Raw genomic sequence first — 21908 nt, 5'->3', positions numbered from 1 at the left:
TTGAATAAGAATATTTATAATTATAACATATTTCAGGAGAGCATATTGTAATTTACCCTAAAATCTATGTTGCCTGAAAGTACACAACCACTCGAGTTCAACTTGTTTTTCTCTAGATTTACTCTCTTCAACTCTGCTCGCATAAAACCAAATTCAAATACAAATTGAAACTTCAAAAACAAAAATCAGTCGACTTCAACTCCGGAGAGAAACTCAAACACCACACGATTATATCAGGCAAGCAATAAGATTCAGGAATGAAATTTCTCCCAAAGCAGAGCAGATTATATACCTCATCATCATATTTAACAGCAGCCCTTCTGTTCTAAGAGTTGTAAAAAGAATATGCTATTTCATGTTCTCAAGGCAGTTAACTACAAATAAACACCCATTACCCCACATTTAATGAACAAAATCCGAATTCAACAACGATACAAAACTGAATGTACAGGAAGATGGAGAAAGAAAGAGCTTAGTGGGTTCAATGTTCATCGCTCTAAAGAATTACTCACAAAACGGTACCCAGAGTTTGGCAGTATATACTGAAACTTCGAGGGATGTGGATTTGCAATTTGCGTCTCACTTCATTTTCATGCAGAGTTTAGAGCACACCACCAGACATACAACATTAAGAGCCTCCATATCTACTAAAATTTCATCGGCAGCCACAAACTAAGCCACTACTCTCTGCTCAAGGTGACATTAAAGTGCTTCTGATCTTTAACCGGACAAAATCTCTGCCACACGATTCTGAGCATCAGCAGGGATTTCCCTCCCTGGGACCTGGATCTCCAAAAGGTTTGTATACCTGCCAGTAGAAATGTTGGGTTAGAGATGACAGATGAATATTCCTTAAGAATTACAAGTTCTCAGGAGTACTCACTCTTCAGCTGTGAAAAGGTGCCCATGCTCTGAGATAAATGCGAGCAATGCCTGGAAAAACATAGTTTAATTGTGATCAATGGAAGAATGTGACAAGAGAAAAACAAGAATAATGTACCATCTTGAAGAGGTGAGAGATGGAGCAATAGGGGACACAGAAAAGGAACAGCAAAAATATCAGCAGCCAGCAGCTTTCCTGATGATTTACCTCAAAGGGCATGTTTAATAATTCATAATACGTCCGCACACGATCTAATCTCATCTGTACAACTTCACTGTCGATTGAAGAGATAGCAGCCAAAGCCTAAGGAAGCTCAGAACAAAGCATAGATTAGACCAATTCATGCCAACCACAAGCGATGCAATCAACAAACAGAAGATGGCGTGACTCATTTGTTCAAATCAGACCAACAACTCAAATTTAAACTAACAACAAGAGCAAGCAAATGCACCAGGCTTTTATAGGGCGTACCATATAACCGTATAAGAATAGGAGTTAGTACTCCTATGTCAATCAAGTTCTCACAATTTTCTTTCATATTATTCTTAAAAGGGGTAAATTACACCTAGATCCCCTCTAGAAATATGAAATTACGGTTTCGACCAAAAACTTTAAAACCTGTACTTGCGTCGCTTCTCAAAATACTTCGTTTACAATCACACCTCTGCTGTTAAGGTTTTGAATTGGAAAAGCTGACATCAGCAAAAAGTTTAAGTGAACTTTCTTCTTACCCCTCATCACCTAAAATTCTTTTTGCCATAGGATCATACAATTAAAAGGGGGTAAATAAATAAAATACTTGCCATGTATTTTCATCAGTAGAAAGATGAAAAAATTAATAGTCATTTTTGGTTTTGAATATCTTAAACATATAAAATGAGGTTATAATTATTATTGCATCCATCAAAAACTTCTTTGGTCAAGCATATTTCTAGTGTTAAAGAATAGAAATATAGAAAAATATCCACAAAGTTAATATGAAAAATAAGCAACTTCGATAATTTCCAAGATGACAGTAAATCATAAAGCCCAAATCTCAAAAGGTTGTCTAACATCTGTTTTATAAGTTTTTGGCATTAAGCCTAAGGATGTTAGTATTTTCATCAAAGTATCATTTTGTAAGATTGCTTTCAAGGTAATGTATTGAATATATAATGGGCACAGTAGGAACCAATTCACCGATTGTTAATATATGTTACTGTTATCTATAAAAATTATTGGTTACTGTTACAAATATTAAAATATACATCTACGTTTGTCATCATTTTCAGTATCACAGCACACCACCTGTAAATAAAGTATTAGAAATACCATTTTAAACATCATAAACTTTACATAAACACCCTTTAGCATACAAAAATTACATTATAATTAATTAAATACAATGTAATAAGAACATACAACTCAATTGAACCTAATCAAAAAAATAAAATTTGAAATATGTCCATTCTGCCAATTCGCCCTAAAGTTCCTGGCACATGGTGAATTTGTATGTGGATTTAGCGTTGTATAAGGAAATATTATAGGAATAATTTGTTTCCTTTTGGGTGGAACTGAATAACATTTATAGTCTTTTCAATAATAGTTGTTGTCACAAGAGTTTGAAAGGATTATAACTTTACAATTTCAAGGTTTAGCAAACATTACCTCATGATCCAACTTTAGTTCACATTCGTCTAGCATTGCTATTGCACAAGGCTAAAGTTACAATGATATTACTGAAAAACATCTTTATTAGACTTTTTTTGCTTCACACTTCAATCATGTAGTAATAAGTATAAGATTTTTCTATTATAACATTCACATTGCGTCAAGATATGGAGAAAAAGACTTAAAAAGACATCCTTCAAATATATAAATATAACAAATTCATCACTTTCACATAAATATTACAAATACATCCATGGGTGTAGGTTATCAAATAAATTTATGATTTGATTCTTTTTTCAAATTTTCTTGGCAATTACCTAGATTACTATGACATAGTGACATAGGAGTTCTAGGAAGGCGCCAATGCCCATTCAGTACATATGCATGCGCATTTTTGGAAAAACAGTGGTACCTATTCGAGTGGCTTGAATAAATACACAAATTGAAAGCTAACACTCATCTCAATTTGTTGGATCAGATCCATGTTTTAGCATTGTTTTCTTCTGACAGTCTGAAATTTTGGGAATTGCATGTGCAGAATCATCTATAGAATTTTTAACAGTCCCAGAGGCTGGGGAGGGGGGAAAGAGAGACAGGGAGTACAAAGATCACCTGTTCCAATGCAATTGAATTACGACAAATTTGCTGGACACCGAAGAGGTTGATAGAGTTCATCTCAGCTAAAGCCTAAGAGAGAATAATGATATCTCTCGTCAGTGATAATTAAAACGGGCATGTTTGCTCTCCACACAATTTCTCATAGTCCAGCACAAATTTGAAATCAAGCGCAGATGAAAGCAAACCTTTAGAGACAAGTTAGCGGCGATACCGCATATTCCCCCAAATATGTAATTTCGTTTCACATCTGCAACATATGGTGTCATTTCCTCATCTCGACGTGTTATCTGTCACATAAAAGAAAACTTTAACATGTGATTTTAGTATTTTAAAGGACTAGGCCGCATCACAAATGGTTACCTTGTCAAATCCCAGTTTTTGTCTAAGCATTAAAGATAAAATTAGCAGAAAGAATACAAATAAAACCACTAGCAATACATGCGAGTCACCAAGAGGTTAAGCATGAACTTTCCCCAGAAAACCAGTTTCAGATATTACACCACATCCTTTCTCATACAGCATGCATGCATGAATCCTCTTAGAAGTATTTTCCTACTCACTGAATTACTCCTTCCAGTTCATAATAAGTAGTTAATGGTTCTTGATCCATATAGAATACTTTCACACCTTTTTGCAAAGAACCCAACATTATCTCGATATTTGAATCCTTAAAAATAAAAGTAATTCAGTAGCCCAAACCTAGTAAATTTAGACTAAACTTAGAAAACCAAGTTGACAAAAATATGACTAACACCGGAAACCAGTTTACTTCCATTAACATTTTATCTAAGACAGTGAGACCAAGATGGTTAAAACTGTTAACATAGCTCATCGACCCACTAAACCTTCAGCACATCCTACCCTTGTCACCAACACAAGAGTGAACAATGCGAGGAATTTCCACCAAAGCTCTCACAAAGACCTCCATCTCCCACCGTTGTTGACACAGTCAATAACATCAAAAGCCATCTTCCCAACACCCCAATATCACAACCATCAAATTCTCAAAACCTACTGCCACGTCAAAAACTTGTGAACAAAAACATATCTAACATCGAAATATCAAAACTGATGTATCATTGACAAGTTGTCTCTCATAGAAGTATTTCTTGTATGTGAGGCACAGTGATGGACACAACAGCCACCAATTATACTTAATTTTGTTCTGATATGTTTTTCTTTCCCTTCAGTGCCTAAGCAAAGAGTAAAGCAAACTATGGAAGATGTAGGAAGTTTATATTCTCAGCAGGCTAAAGTATATACATATTGGGTTCAATTAATTTGGAACCAGATTTCTCTGATTTTAACAGGTGATTGAACATTCTCATGTTTCACCACTTAGAATTCCACAGAGGTTATCTACATTGCTTGGTAAAATTTAAAAGGAATACTGAGATACAAAGAAATAACCTCCATATCAAACAAATTCTGTAGAAACAGAAATAACATGATTCTGTATGACACTTAGCTGTCATAAGAGGAAGGGCAAACAGATGCTTGACAACACTAAATCTAGCTGGCGTTTGATAAGCTAAAAACTTCTTGGAGTAAGATTAACACTATGATTTCTTAATCTTGTCGATGTCCAGAAAAGTAATTCAGGCGGTTAATTCAATAACCTCAAGTTTTTCTGCATGATTTTGCAGATATAAACTTGAGATTATTTTACTTATTTCAATATGGATGTCATGAGGGATGACACTACATGGTTTTCATCTCCGGAAGGAAATGAAAAGAACCGGAGAAAGGAACACTATGTTAACCAAACAGAACGTATTTGCCTTGAAATAAAAGACATCAACGAACAACTGCAGAAATTGTTATTTTTGCATACAAGTTTAGAAGACGTTGCTATATGATGGGAACCCAAATTCCAGCTAATTAGCAAAGAGTTTGAGTAATCACCTGGGAAGTTAATGATATAATAAAATCATCAGGCTCCTCTGCATCTTGGTCATCCAAATACTGCCTGTTTGTCATTTCCTATACAAATTCACATTTTTGGCAGGAGTTATCCCTTTGGTGACAAAAAGTAGGAAAAAAATAGGCATCCCCTTTAACTTTTTGGTGGGAGAATATACAGATGTCACATACCTGCATATGAAAAATAGTCTCCAACTGCATCTCCATACGTAGAACCTTAAGGCAATCAATTGCCAGTTTTCTATATTCTTCAGCAAATGATGCAAGATCTTTAGGTGCACCTTTTTTTGTAGAATGATGTGTTGTATTTTCTTCTACTTGATCATAAGCTTTGGAAGATGATCTCCCTAACCTAATGTACATAAGTTGAACGTAAGCCTCCACAAGATGGAAATAAGATTGAGATGTTTTCAAGTTAATCACAGAAGTCAACTGACTCCATCCATCCCAATTTCTTCTCTTAACAGATTCGCCCGTTCGAGCATACCTGATTTCATATTCACTTTATAAACTTGAGAGGATGTCTATCATTTACAGAGTTGTGGTACCACCGACGAGCCAAAAGAAGGTCATCTTTCAAATCAGGAGGTGTGCATATTATTAAGTTGGAAAATAGCTGTCTTAAAACATCTGACAAGGGAAACTACTAGTGCAGATACATTTAATTATGGAAAGTTGCAGTTTCAACCTCTGACTCTGAGTTTGTTTATCTTAGAAGAATCAGCTATTGCAGCCACCAGCAACCGTAATTGGTAATTGACAGCCTAGACAAATGGGAGTTAAGAAATGTCTTTTGTCCAGAACTGATTCAAAACAAAGCTTGAAAGGTCTGATTTTGTTAAAATCAATGGCTCCAAAAATGTCACACATGAATGCAGATGCAAGAATTCACACGGGAATCCTAGTCATGTTTATCTGTCAAATCATTGATTGATGATGTAATGCGTTGAAAGGATTGCTAAAGGAATCACCTTAATCAAATCCCACATCACGTGACATCATGAATACAAAACGAGTGATGCAAGCATGGGTAAAGCAACAAAGACAACTAATGTATTCTCATATAGCGTAGCACATAGTTTCCATCCCTACCTACCAAACTATTTAAATGCTGCACGGAAGTAATGAAATCTGTCCACGGGCACCAAAAGCTGATGAAGATCACAAACTTAACAAGATAGGACTACTTGCCTTTCGATTGAGTCTGCAACATATTCCAATGAATCGCTCAAGGAAGCCAATAAAATAAGTTTGTTATCGTCGCGAATAAGGTTTTCCTGCAGAAAATTAAGCCAAAGGAGAAATAAGACATAATACATACCAATACATAGAAAAGATTACCTGTGAATGAACGTTTCATTATGCATTTAGATATAGTGATAATACCCGATAAGGGCATGCTTACCTGTCTGATAGGCCTCAAATCCAGTAGTATCTTACTTAATTCCATTTCTACTCCAGAGGACTCAGAATCAGAACCAATGTCTTCTCTGAATCTTTGATCTAGTGCATTCGGTAAACATTCACTGGCTGGATCAAGTCGCAACAGATTATCAATATCATGTCTCCCAATGAGCATATAGCTTTGCTTCTCGAGAACTGCCTGATATTTCAACCAAAAACAAGTCAGTGGATTAAAATAAAAACAAAATAATAAATGCTTTAAGAAGATCACATTTGAAGCTTCATGATAGAGAGAGGCTACAGTTAACCTTCTGCAACAATCTTTTTTATCACACCTTCACTATTTCCTTTCATTTCCAACAATAACAATAGGCTATCAAAATTTAAAAGGTATGGCCTTTTGAATTTATAGGAAAGGGATAATGTAACATCTTCATTCATCTCATCCGTCAGAGGATTATGGCAGCCTAGTTTGCTCCTGAGGAATGCACCCACCAAGCAAAAGTTCAAGACAGAAATTTGTTAATCTTCCCAATCAACACTTAAGAGACTATAATTTTCTTCTCATCAAGTCAACCCCGCACCAAGAAAAACAAGATCATCTAAGCATTTTTTGCATATTAGCCACTTAATTCAAGTCTGACAAAGTTGCGGACAGCTACAGACCATTACCATGAGACCCAAAGGAAGTAAGGAAAAAATATGAACATGCTTTTCTTCCATTGGCAAGAAAAGAGTTTAAAAAGATGCTTGTGATGCATGTTAAATAAATATCTTCAATAGGAAAAGAAGGAAAAATGAAACATCCGTGCCTCCATATATGACGTTCGACATCTTTCGTATGTTCTTTCGAGGAAAGTTTGCACATAGTTGATGATATCATCAGCAAATTTTGGCATTGCATGAGCCCACCCAAGTACCTAGACATATGGTATAGAAGAGAATGATCACAAAGAAATAACTTTTTTCTCTTATATTGATGATAACAAAAACATATGTGCTGGAACATCAAGACTACCTCTTTTGCTAAGATATCTATTGTCAATAACCCTTGCAAAACAGGACGTCCCTTCTCAATTGATGGAGTGTAAGAAGCTGTGCTAGCTCGAGGGCGAAATGAAGCTGGGCCTGTTTCGACAGAAAATCTAGGCTAAGAATTTAAGATGTATTGACCAAATTATCTGAAGAGTAACTCCTCAAGAATATAAATTTTTAAAAAGGCCACCGAAACCACGTATTTAAAACCAAGCACAAGATAATTTGTTTTATGTTTATATATCCAGTCATGAATAAAGCAGAAATGAAAACTTTTTCTCTTTATACATGTTGGCACTTAACAGGTTGCTGTGGGCACAAAATTCTCAATTTTTTAATGCAAACTAACTGTTTATCCTGAACTTATCTACATATGCTCACTTCACATGAGCCAAATTTCATGCAAGAACCAACAGAAGACGTGTTTCCTGGCTTGGAATGACAAACCTTTCTATGGAGGACCAACGGATGTCTCCAGGCCTTCCAATATATATCAAGACACAATCATGACAGGGAGACATGGGCAACACATTTATGACATGCAAAGAAATACAAATGCACCAGGAAGAATAACAATTGGAATCTTAATAGATTTCAGGTGTGAATGCTCATAACAGTATTAGGGTCACTAGATAACAGGTGACATCAACCAAACTTTATCCATTCCCAAAGTGATTAGACCATGCATGATGATTATTTCAAACACTTTATATGAAAGCTAAAAAAGTATAGGAGAGTACATTAAAAAGAAATTAAGATATGGTAGCTGGGGAACCGAGCTTTGTTCATCATGAAATTATTCAAATGAATTTATGAAATTGCGAAGAAATACTACCAGGAGGTTACATCAAATTTGTTACCCCGTATTTTATTGGACATAATCAGATTTTTTCTCATAACTGTACAAGATACTATACCAGGCATTTGACCCCCACATTTTACCATTTGGATGATGACTACGTTTACAAGGCTACATCCACAATATTTCACATGCAGTTCAACTGGTGCAGAAAGCCAGTGGGAAGATAAGGCCAAATTGAGTCTACTTATTGCTTTAGATGACAATAGAATGAAACACACAACATGTAACATCATCAATGCATAAAGAAAATAATGGAAACAAGGGCTCATGGAGATAATGGAACTAAAAACATCCATCAATAGTGGCAGAAGAAAAAATAAATCATGGAACTTGCTTGATATGGCTTGCTGTACGCTTTTGCGATAATCTACAAACAATGTTGGCAAAAAGTGATCCTTCACAAAGTTCTCCGTAAATGCGAGCAATCCATCATTGCTGCAAAAGTTCAGCAGCATCAGGCAAATGGTTGTCATGAAAGGTGCATCAATGCAGATTCAGTAGACATAATAGTAGTAGAGAATCAAAAAGACAATCACCTTGCCATGCTGAATCAAATAATGCAAAACTCAAACAATTTACTAAAGGCAATGAAATGTAAAAGTATCAGCGGAGATATTCTACAAACCCAGATTTCAAAACCAATAGCAGGAAAATATGTTTCTGATTCGGAACATCAAAGAGCTAAACAGTTTCCATGTTTGTATAAAGTATATCTCAACTTGATATCTTGAAGCAAACAATTCTATTCCAGGATTACTTAACCACTCAAGACTTTATTACAAGCTCAAAAATTTCTGGTTGCCTACAAATAAAAGGGAGAATCATCAACATCTCTCTTGAAGTGACTTCAGAATGCAGAGCCCTTCCCAGTGGTGTATCAGATTACAAATATGCATGGTGTGAGTTGGGACGAGGTATAAGAAGAAGAAAATTATATAGTCAGGCATGTAAGAAATATTTACTTGTTTGTTTCACAAGAATAGCAGAGGGTAAGTAAAAGTGGTTGGTAGCGAATCCTCCAGGCTTTGTTTTATTTCCATTCAAAATTGGGAACGAGAAGTGGACATAAAATCCTCAACTTCCCTTCTTATCTCAGTCCTTACCAATGAACGGAAACCTACAGTGCATGGATAAAATAAAAAAGAAACATTCAATCTTTCCTTCCAACCCTTATATCCATTGCACCAAACAAGGGAAGCAATTGAAATTTACCTTCAATAGGGTCATGCGACATGTACCAAACAAGTTGAACAAAATATACAATTTTACCCATATGCAAAGTTAGTTCCATTCGACCTCCCCTTTCCTTTCCCCTCATCCTACCAAACAAAGCCTTCTCATCTGCTCATTTGCTATCGGTTTGTGCTTCCCATTCAGTAGTCCCCATTTAAAGAAAAGGATTTCAGCAAAACCTTTTAATGGAAACCAATTTTACCTTTCATGCAACTATTTTGCAGGATTAGTCAATCTTAAATCCCCCCTCGGGTTTGCCGAAATATACACACAACTCCCCCAGATTTGTCCAATATACACATCTACTCAGGTTTATAGCTTTTATTTACCATATAAATAGGTAAATGCTGTCTGAAATAGCATGTAAACTGAAATGGTCGGGACTTCAGAAAACTAAAAGTTGAGGTTGATATCCAACAAAAGTCGTTGCTACATTGACACAAATCCCTGAAATCATGAACTTAAGCAAGTTTAAGAACAGCATTGCATGTGCTCACCCAGGTTGGGAGAACTTTTCAGGAAGCATTGATGCAACTTTATCTGTAAACTGCACGTGCAAGGGAGGAAATAAGGAAGATGAATGAGGCTACTTAGTTATAACGCTCTAGAGAATGGATGAGCATGCACTATACTTCTTTTTCGCCTCCACTCTAACGGATACCTGAAGTACTGGCCTGTAAACTGATGCTGCTAAATATATCCCTTGCTCAGGTAACACAGCTCCAGTTCCATAACCTTCTTGAAGAACATTTGAGCCCCTTCTCCATCCTTGACGAACGTGATCAGCCCCTAAGAGCAATTCAATTATAAACACTGATCATCTGGAGTAAATTGGACATAAGCACATGAGGATGGAGGAAGGACAAAAGAATTCGGGACAAATAAGTAGAGACATGCATCCACGCAATTAGCATAAATTTCTACAATAGAACATACTGAACTTTAATAACTCCCTTCATTTATGTTCAATACTTCAATTTCATTATCATATGTTCTGAAGGAAAATATTCATGAATACAGCAGAATAACAGTGGGACCTGGACTAGACTCCCAGACTTTCCAATTCAGTGGACACTAGCAGGTCAAAAGTGCTCAAGCTTATGTTGAAGGGTTTTATAACCATTCACTCCTAGCCACATTTCCAACAGGCCACTTCACAAGTTTAGAGCCATCCAAGTGGATAGCACCACAATGACCACTGCAATAAGAAGTACAAGGACCATTCATTCTAGAAGTATCAGCAAACTTGGAGAGAAGCCAACTGAACCAAATGCTTAAACCTATGTTGAAGTGTAGGAGCAAACTAAGCCATATTAAACCATTTATACTTGTCCCCCATAACCAATATGGGAGGGAGCACTAAAGAGTATTCTAGCAAAACAACATATTCCAACTGCACGTTGGTACTGCAAATGTCATAGGATCTTATTGGGCAACAAGGGAGCAATACGATTTACAGATTTTTTATGTGAACGTTCATGATAACTTGTGCTTTGGATATCTCATCAGATGCCATTGTGCAATCATAGTAAGTCTATAAATCCTTTTTCCGAGAACTGATCTCGTAAAAATTAGGATTTGAATAGCTATTTACTAGTTCAGGATGTCCTGTGTTTCACAATTTTATATAAATAAATTAGAGAGCTCCAAGAGCAGCTTGCAAATTTCTAAAAAAGATTGAACTTCCTTATTGGCCTCCTCACATCCCCAAGTGTGTTGGTCACACGCAAACTATAAAACCATCATAAAGAACAAACTCCAGGAGGGTTTCGCCATGTGGTTCAGTATTCCAGATCAGGCAAAAATGCCTTCGAGCTTTTTTAGCATCTCATATTCCATACTTTAATTCTCAGGATGACATTTAAATCTCCTATATGATAATCAGTTGTCGTGGACTCTTGGTTGTATCGCATTGACCTAAATGAGAACCTATACACTGTCTTACTTTCAATTATGACACTACAAATTAACATGTCACATCAAACAGAAAGAGTACATATTGACAGAGGTTCTTTAGGATGATATATTTCACATCCTGTAGGATTATTGTGTCCAATAGCACAATGACTAATGTTATTATAGAAAGGGGACCTGTGTTGATAATAGCATTCATGCAGAACATAATAAATGCTAACACACTGATATAAATTCATGTAAACCAGCAAAAGAGTGATGCCAATAATGATATCCTGTGGGTAATTCAGAGAACAAGAATGCCACTTGGCTAACCTCAAAATGTGATAAGAAAATTTGGAACAGTGACTGAGTACTTTTTCCTCTTACCCTGGTTAGGAATGGAAACACTAGCATCTGTGAAGCGAAATGCAAAGGTAAGACCATCTTCGGATCCATCGCTGTAAGCCACATCGATCAAGAGTCATTACATTACAGCTATACAGAATGACCACGACTTTGCAAATATAAGATCAGACTACGAGTTTTTAACAGCAAATATAACCACAACATATTTCCACAAAGGTGCAGCAAAGGCTATCAATCCAAAAAAAAGAATGCCTTTCCCAATCAATGTAGCTTTACATGTCACTTAGTTTTATCTGCATAACAGCAACCCTCCTGCAAATAATTACTATGATATGCAAGAATTATTGTTAAGGGGTATAAAAAGGATTAGGATCAGTTGTCGAAACATAGTACACCCACCATTGCACCCAAACAAATAACAAAAAGGAGGTTGGACTAACAAAGGGCCAAAAATAAGGCGAAAACAAAATGAAATACCACAAGAAGGAAAATCAATAATATACAGAAAAATATCAGATGAGAGTATGACTATGTGTGCTTGCCTCGTATCTTTAGCAGGGACCTTGCTAGCAAGCCTAGCTGTTTGTGCAGCAGCGTCTGCAGAAGCAGCTTCAGGAGTAGCTCGTAAGATCTCGCATATAAGGTGTTGACACTCACTCTACCATCCGGAAAAAAATATTGTCAATAGTAAACATGTCCACAGCAACTTTTTCCATAACATTACATTGAAACACTGAAAGCTAAGTATAAGTATAAAAGGTAAACCTGTAGAACACTTAAGGAAAAGCCAACTGTATAGCCGCCGGTAACATGAGAAGCATCAGAATCATGATTCCAACTAATATCAGCAGCCATTGCTTTTGGCGTGTTCAAGTTAGCTTGTTGTGAAGATTTTGATTCAAGTAATTCTCCAATAATAACATGGTTTTCTGAATAATCGTTCCAGTATCAAGAAAATCAAGATAACAGCTGTAGTATATAAAACATAAATTCCAGAAACTTCTTTGCAATATCCTACCAAATATCCGAACAATGGTGTCCAGTATAGAATCAAGTAGTTTCTTGGCTGCAATTTGGGCGGTCCCATTAGGAGACATAACATGAGAGACAGGGCTCGTCGTCAACAATACTCCAGTGACTGACACTCCATTTTGACGTTTTTGTTTCAGTAATTGGGGACTCTCCAGCCGCCCTTTTAGATGGTGAAGACCTGTAGCCAAAGGCAATGCAGCATGGCCAAGACCAGGCCCTGGGCCAACGAGGCGACCTGCCTGAGCTTTGATCTTGGTAGTGATAATCTCGTGGATTGTAGGACGTAATCTTTGGCTGTGAATACAAGAATAACATGAAGAAGTTAGAATAGCATGAGAAAATATGAAGCAGAATTCACAAAGAATACTATTCAAAGTGATTAAGTGTTTTTTAAATTCTAGTTCAAACTATTTGAGACAGAATAGAGAAACTGGTCATGCTCAAGTATATCCAGAAGAAAAAAATGCATGCAACATAGGCAGCCTGACTCATCAGCATGAAAATCCTTCCTGTAACCAGCATTAGAGGAACAGTGCTGGACTCCAATATCAGAAATGGCCTCGGTCAAATTCACAAACCTGAGGAGCCAACGAGGTAGGAAACTCTCAAGTACGGTTCTAAGAGAAGGAACCACCTATTCCCACCAGGGAGAACGGGCCATTCACCAGGGAGATTTTGAAACTGCAGAGGCTTGGTTTCATCATTCCAAACTGTCATTTCAATTCTTCCATCTTTTCTTGATTTCATCTCTTCATTCAGTTAATTCACAGTCACAACAATACAAAAGGACTTCTATCGAAACCCACTATGTTCTTTCATAATAATGACAAGCACTTGATTAGCTATTTGAAACCTCAAAAATTATGAACATTAAATCTGAAATCTTACATTCATATGGTATAATTTTTTAACTTTTTGAGTATATATAATTCCTTTTTGAGCTGTAAAAGTCAATTTAAAAAATTTTACAATAGTTTGGATCAATGCTATAGAAATATATTAAACTCATCGGGCAAATAGATTCTTTTAACTTAAACTTATATATTTAGTAATTTTTGCCTGAAACTTTTATTCTATATTACATTATCTTAAATTTTTAAAAGTAATTAGCAACATAAAATTACTAATCATCTTTTTCATGATTGTATTCTACTTGCACTAATTTAGTCATTACGTAAAATAAGAAAGAAGAAAAACAAAAATAATTACATGACACCAAACAAAAAGAGAACAGTTCAAACCTAAAAGTCAAAAGCAAATAAGAGACCAACAACACAACCATGAATTTAAACAGCTAATGTAGAGAAATAATTACTTACTTAAATTATTATTTAAATTCTAAATCATAATTGAAGATTTAATCAATACTTTATTAGCTCATCAATTTATGTAGTAATTGTTTTTTATTTTTAAGTATTTATTTCATTAAATTTATCACTATTTTATAATCTTAACAAGGTTGTACACTTTGCTAACTATATAAAATCAATCATAGAACATTTACTTAAAATGTGATCTAAGGGTTCACTTTCTTTTCTAAAAAGGCCTAAAAACGGAAACATGAAACAACATTCTCCCTTATAATTTTATAGTTAAGTTATCCCATTTGAAATATCAATTACGTGCAATGCACATATCCTTTACTAGTGCACTAAAAGATCATACATTTGATTTCGAAATCAAAGTGATGTAAGTTCCAACAGAAGTTCTAATAAATCTTTGAGAAAATAAAAGGTACCAAATATCTGTGTTTGAGAGACATCTCATTTATACTTTCTCAAATTTAATAAAGAAAATTCCTTACATTTGTCTTCACTGAAGTTATGATGACTTCAAAATTTCAGTACTAAGCCAACAAATTTCTAAAGAGGCATCATTTCTTTGTTTCTAAAGGGGAAGGAAATCTCCCATTCATACATGCAAACACAAGGTAACAGATGCAAATTTTGATTTCACTAATATTTTATATGTGAATTGTCACTACTTGTTATAGTGCCCCACATCACATCCAAATATATGATGCTGAGATACTTTAATAGTAGCTAAGTTTAAGTTGCAAATCCATTAAGAGAGAGCATATCTATACTTTAACTATCAAACTTGCCAACATACCATATCATAGCACCTGCAGCGGCAACTTTTCCAAGCATGCAGAGGCACTCAACTAGAGTCTGCAAATATTTTACATGCAGTGGAGCATCACTCTTTCTCATTGCTTCCTGCATTAAAGTTCACTCATGCACTTCAGCTCATTGGACAAGATAAACCAATTCAAAACAACTGTCAATGTAATTGTAGCAGCATACAACAAATTCGTCAGGAGTGGAATCTGACAGCCACAGGGGAATTTGATGAGATGGATGTTTGACATCTCTTGCACCAGTATGACCGCCATTCTCATGCAAATCCATTGTGCCATCCTCATTGTGACTGTTGAATGATGAATTTAGAAGCAGAATTAGGAAGGGGGAAAGGCTCACAAGAAGCAGTCTAATTATCATGGGAATTCCCACATACCTCTTACTGGTGCAAATTCACTATGGAGTCCCTAAAATTAGAAATTTATTTTTGCAAAATACTTGGTGATTTATCTATTGGAGAGCCCAACAAGTAGGAGAAGGGGAGTACTACCAAAACTAGCAATGATATGCCAAAGCAAGTGCGTATTAAATTGGGCAACCGCAAAGCTTATGGTGTGTCAAGCATCCTATAACATTTTTCGTCTAAATTTAGCTGCCATTTTTATAAAGATGAGCTAGAGGGTTAGAGCAGTCAGAGCAAATAGAGGATCAGAGAAAGCCCTCATGCTTTCTCAGTATCCAGTTTACTAAGTATCATTGAGGAAACTGGAAATTCTGTTTCCAAAACTAACAAGTGTTAGCTATGCATTTAACAAGCTCCTTATTTGTTTCAAATACAAGCACGGTCCCCATTTCATCCATTTTGGAAATTAAGAAAACAAACTAAACTTTATTAACATGTCAAGAGAATGGATCTACAACCAATGCCGCTTCTCGAAATTGAAGAGGAGATAAGCTCATGATAATAGTTCAAGTGCAAAATGAAGCAAAACAACAAAATGGAGCCGATTTTGTATATTTGACAAATGTAAGACAGCACATAAATGCAGCAGAGAGACAGTTAATAATACCACTAGCAGCCAAAGATCCAAATTAGAAAGACACCAACAGCAATTTATCACAAAATGATCAGTTGCAGAATTGCACTGGAACATAAGACTTTGTCTCACCCTCCATCCAGGCCAGGTCTGTAGGATCCATCTCCAAGATGATCATTATCGCCCTTTGGTGACCTGGTTCTTCGAGAGAGAGAAAGAGAATAATTCATGGAAAATGTAATAGCTGTGGATGTTGGAATTGCATCATCGCTTTCATTTATACTTGAGACAACTGAGCTGCCACAAGGAAAAGTGGAAAGCAGAAGCAGTGATCAGCTTAGTCAAAGTCAAAAAGAGTATAAAAGATAAAAATCTTGCAAGAAAGAAGCTGATCTTCAGGACAATAAAAGCAAAAGAATCTCAAACAAATAATTGACAATATGAAAAATGTAAGCTCTTTCAAGGGACACATACATCAAATGTCCTTTTTACACTTCTGAAAATAATGATCAAGCTTAATGCCTAAAAGCTAGTATGGCAGGTCGTATGGTTTAGATCCTCAGAGAAAATGCTCTTCAAAGATGTTACGGCATATTCCATTGGCCTCCACTTTTATTTTTGTCAGAACATTGACAATTTAAGGGGGAAATAAAAAAAAGACTTGCGGGTTATAGGTTTATTGAGGGCTAGAAAATAGACCAGCACTATATATACCTGTATTGACCCTTATTGTAAAGATGGGCATGCAAATCCTCCAAAACCTTATAGAAGATTGTTCCTCGCAACTTTGTCAAATCAGAACGGACATCTTGAAGAGCACCGACCTGAGACAAATAGATCATCATCCATGCCATGGTGCCATATTAGCGAACCATAATTTCCTCTCACTTGATCTGGAACTCAGAATTATGGAATTCGAAATTGCAAATATTGTTTCCTTAAATGGACCTTCTTAGTATTAGTTTTTCAAGATTTTCATGCTCGTGCAGCAAAAATCATGTTTAAGATAATGAGCTTTTTGGGCCCTAAAGGAATAAAATTCACAACTTTCAAGGAAAACAATGTATGAATACCATGCAGGATCCTCTCTTCAAGAAATTCTGGAGTAGTTAACTAAAGCAGTCGAGACTTAGTGAAGGACCAGTCTAAATGAGTTATTTCCCTACTGTGCAATTACCTATTAGAATAAATTTCAAGATGAATGATATCAACGTAAAGATACTGATGGGTTCATTTATTTTTCAGGGTCAAACCCAAAGCAAATTAACACTTAGCAAGCTCAACTGCCTTGTCCAGACACATTTCAAAACATTAAAGTAAGTACTTGCAGGCTAGTGAAATATAGAAGGTGATAAAAGAAACACATTGTTTATGCTGAAGTCCCTACATCAGTCAAGAAGAGAGGCTTTCAATTCGAATCTTCAGAAGCCCTGTTATGAAAGTGTAGGGGATTTTTCAATTACATTTCAGCTTGCATAACAAAGCAAACAAGAACAACTAACCGATTGGAGGCCCTCTCTCTCTAGCATTAAAGCTGACTGAACATGTAACTGTACTGCAGCATAAAACTGCTTTTCAGCAATGAGCTTCTCAATACGAGCAGGTACCTACACATTTTAGAAAGACCCAATTGAATAACTACAGAAGCATAAGCCTGAAAGAGATTAGATTATAAGAATTGTTACACTAGTGCCTAGTGAGCAAAAGCAAAAAGTAAATAGTTCGAAAAAATATATTGGCAGCTATGCTGTAACATAGCTCCATCTGTAACTCTGATTCAGTAGGCCAGCAGTCACACAAATGGCAAGAAGGAACAAAGATATTGATTAATTGGCAAGAAACAAAATTGCCCTTTCAAGGAAGTTACTTTCCATCAAAACCAATCTTTAAAGGTATCCTTCATCATTTGGCATTTCATCAGAGGCAGTACAGAAATCCTATAGAAACCATGCACTTAGCATAACATCTATCCAAAAGTATTCCAGTTAGGGGACACGGTGCAGTTAAATGATCTACATGCATGAAAACCATAAATAAATGGATAAATAAGCTAGGCCACTTTTAGCCATAATTTTTATATGAACTGAAGAATATGCTAAAATGCACCTATCCTTTTGCTTCTCTAATTCTTAAATTCCAAGTTCCCCTGTATACCCCCACACATACAATTACCAGAAGTATGAAAGTGCAGAATCATGTAACGATTGTCAGATGTGAGCCAGACAGAACAGAACAGACAGCATAAACACTTCAATATACATGAGAGACACTTGAGCTGTCATCAATTTTTCAGTTTTCAAAGACTGAATACAGAGTTGCTTAGAAGATCAATAATATGTATTACAAGCCAGGAAAGTTGATGCTTCAATCTTTTCCCCACCAACAGAATGCAGTCTCGATAACAGTTTAGAACACATTGAAGAACAGAAAAATGTCCAAGATTCCAAATGAAACAAAATTTGTATAGAGAACAGACTGACCATAGCTATCCCTTCAATTTGGTCCAACAAAGAGATGATGTGCCGCAGGGTAACAGACCGATACCATAACTGATGCAACTGCTTATTATGAGCACCGAGAAGTTTCTTTGCCTCAGCTAAATCAACCTTCAGCACCCCAATGCTTTGAGCAGATTCACTGAATAACCGCAAAATCTGAAGGATAAAAGATACAGTTAAATGCGGATGCGGACACAAGCTAAACTTGGTTTGCTATCAAGTACAAAATGAAACAAAATCTCTTTCAATTAAGGAAGAGTTAATTGCTTAGATGGAACAGGATGTAAACTCCACCAGAAATTGTTGACAGTAGACTATAGTTTCCAACATTAATGAAAATCCGTGATGTCACAAGCCAATACAATGAACTACCCAGGATCTAATGCGGAAAGTAACTAATAGCAATATTAAGTAGCATAAATGAGGGCTACATGCTTGAATAATTATATTCCCATTAATTTTCCACATTTTAAAGTGAACAAGAGAACCAAAATTAATATTGTAAAAGATCCTAAAGGATAGCCTCATACAGCTATAAGAAGGCTGCAGAAGTAATTAAACATGCATGAAACAAACTTACATACATAGGAAACGGTAACCGAATGGGCTTATATCTCTTAAATGACAATAAATTGCAATTGAATATTGTAGTCTGATTCTAAGTATGCTAACTCAATTACAGCTACACAGGCACCTTTGGATCATTCCTACGAGCTTTAGAGGATTAAGGCTTTCAGTTCAAGTTAAAATGTCTATAACAAGTGCCCTACTAAGCTAATATTGATACTTTTGCTGCCTGTTCAATTATTTATAAAATTTTTCATTTGTTTTAAGCAAGGTTTAACAAGGTCAGAACTCTTCTGCAGGATAACAAATGACTAGCTGGTAGTCCAAGGTTCTCAGATGTAAGAAAATCTCTAGTCCGTTCTGCTAAAAATACCCAACAGGCAAGGGAATCATTAAATAATTGCATAATCAGGATCCACATACTAGTTCATTAGAGGGAGAGCTGATAAAATCAAGTGAGGCTTGACCCAAGATCAAGCTTGAGGAAAAAGCAAAAAGGTCGCCGGAGCGGGCCGACCTGGGTCAAGTGAGGCTTGACTCAAGCTCAATCTAGACTCTTGGCCGGGCTTTTAAAGAGTTGAGCTTGAGCAGAAAGGCGCAAAACACAGGTGTTTCAAAGCTTTGCTTACATTCTATAGATTTTTGCTAAAAACAAATGGTGCCTTTCTAGAGAACGACCTAGTAGAAAGGACTTTCTTCCTTCAGATGTTTTGAATGTAAATTGCTTAAAACATTTATCTAGCTTTTACATTTTTCTCAATGTTATGTGACTCCCAACTATCAATCCCAAACCACTGGCCTTATGCCTTGGCCCTTTTAAAATAATAAACTCATTGTTCTGCACACCTTGCCTTCTAAACACTGTAATGTCCAGGGCATATTCACATATTCTTTTTCTGCACATAAGAAATTGTTAGGATGAGTAGCCTGTGACATGCAAGTAAAAAATCTTAAGCACAATTTGGGGGGAAAAAGTAAGTGAAAGGACATTAAACAAGCTACACACCGTAGCAGATAACTGGATGTAGATATAGAAAGCATTTTTTTTGCAAGAGATCTGATGCATCACAGAAGGGGCACGCAGAAGAATTAACTAAGGAGAAACCTGAGAATAATTTTGAATTGCTTTGTTAAAGCCACCATGATATGCATGAACAACTTCATCAACAACTTCTTCGATTACATCACTCTGCTCCTTCAAAACCCGCACTTCTCCTTCACGATCTTTTGATGTCAAAATATGCACAACATGAGGTAATGAATCAAACCGCGCTGCAGCCCAACTTTCATCTACTCTAGAAAGTTCTTCCCTTAAATACTGCACATATCATGAAGCAATAACAAGAAATATGACTTCACAATAATCCAAACTTTAACAGTGGTATATTAAACAATGCATTATATCATTCATGACAAGGTATACCGGCACCAGATGTCCAAAATGCTAAAACATAAAATGTGTCTGCATAAGAGGTAAATAAAAAACGGATAGATAAAGGCCAAGAAGAGTTAAAGTAGAATATGGGGGTCCGAGATTATATGCTTTATAAGACAGGTCTTGCTGCAGTGCCAACAGAGAGATATGCATATGGGTTCTTCACTTTTTCCAGATGAATGGAAGTAAATTCCTTCAGAATTATATTCATTTACGCACGGAGATACAAGATCAGTAGCACGTACAGCCACTTATGATCCTTAAGTTTCCCCTGGTAATCAAACATTTGAAACAAAAAAATTATAAAGAGCAATTTCGGAGCTACTCTACAATGTAATATCAGGTTGGCATCTTCTTCATAGAACCCTATGATAAGTTCAGTAACCTATGGGCATAATGAGTAGTTAATTGTGTGTTCCACAAGAAATGACATGAAGGTCACCGACATCTAAATCCGAAAATCTTTGCCTTAGTGATAGAATTGAAACTTTCCAATATCTACTGCTCAACACATGCAAGTGTATCCATCAGGTTATTGCACTATAAAAGTAACAGCTAGATGATTTTCCAATTATCAGATCCAAATTTCCCATTATAGTTTTCAACAACAAAAATCTGCTTGTCATTTCTCCAGAATTATGCTGTGGAGTCCAACAAACTAAAATAAACATTACAGTTGCGTACGAATGTTAGTTTTCCCCACTCTTGATCACAGTATGGAGCTTCTTCACAAAATCCCTTCTTTCTGAATTCATAAATTATTACCATAAAAGCAACCCATAATACACAGAAAGCAACTTTCCGCATCTAAAATTAAGCCTTCCGAGTTGAATTTAGAACCTTGAATAGATGAGCTCCAGAATGCAAATGGAAATTGAAAATTGAGCAAGCACAAACTTAGCCAAGTCCATAATTCACTAATTTATTTGTAGACCCGAGATATCCAAACTTTGAGCTGAAACATTGGAGCATCATAAATGACTATTACAGGTTCCCTTGATATCAAATTTCGGTAAGTTTTTAAATCACATAATTGAAGCCCAATAAGTAAATTCAATCAAAATGCCAATCAAGAAACAGCTCTACACCAACAAAATTCCAATATTTTCCAAAGTACTGGGCTTTCCCGAAAAATCACGGAATTTGACCACATAAAATTTTCAGCCTGAACAAAAGATGATCATAAAATCCAGCTCCTCATCTAATTTAATCCGACTTCCTCAATTCATAAAAGGAAAAGACAAGAATTAACAGGTAAACATAAACTTAAATTCACATAAACAACTAAGTTGATTTCGACGCCGAAAAAGAAAAAAGATACCCACCGATTTCTCTCGCGAAATGGGAAGTCCGTCGAAAATTGACATCTCAACGCAATGAGCTCAATC

General features: G+C 35.9%; 1 protein-coding gene across 1 annotated transcript in view; it reads right to left on the bottom strand.

The window, feature by feature from the left end:
- The window catches only part of LOC105174190 (exocyst complex component SEC8), a gene marked incomplete in the record, with an annotated part of 22218 nt that continues 579 nt past the window's right edge, over positions 270–21908 (bottom strand). The window contains 26 exon segments of the mRNA XM_011096216.2: positions 270–808; positions 884–933; positions 1091–1186; positions 3146–3220; positions 3337–3438; positions 5057–5134; positions 5246–5426; positions 6266–6351; positions 6480–6677; positions 7291–7398; positions 7497–7606; positions 8710–8810; positions 10106–10155; positions 10270–10397; positions 11892–11962; positions 12413–12528; positions 12636–12799; positions 12889–13196; positions 15015–15121; positions 15209–15332; positions 16153–16317; positions 16735–16844; positions 17523–17627; positions 18501–18674; positions 20191–20403; positions 21846–21908. Of these exon segments, the coding sequence (XP_011094518.1) occupies positions 721–808; positions 884–933; positions 1091–1186; positions 3146–3220; positions 3337–3438; positions 5057–5134; positions 5246–5426; positions 6266–6351; positions 6480–6677; positions 7291–7398; positions 7497–7606; positions 8710–8810; positions 10106–10155; positions 10270–10397; positions 11892–11962; positions 12413–12528; positions 12636–12799; positions 12889–13196; positions 15015–15121; positions 15209–15332; positions 16153–16317; positions 16735–16844; positions 17523–17627; positions 18501–18674; positions 20191–20403; positions 21846–21887 (3150 nt within the window).

The sequence above is a fragment of the Sesamum indicum genome, linkage group LG11 (assembly GCF_000512975.1).
Source record: "Sesamum indicum cultivar Zhongzhi No. 13 linkage group LG11, S_indicum_v1.0, whole genome shotgun sequence".
Taxonomy (NCBI): domain Eukaryota; kingdom Viridiplantae; phylum Streptophyta; class Magnoliopsida; order Lamiales; family Pedaliaceae; genus Sesamum; species Sesamum indicum.
The sequence above is the reverse complement of the archived record's forward strand: the minus strand, read 5'-3'. Positions and strand labels throughout refer to the sequence as shown.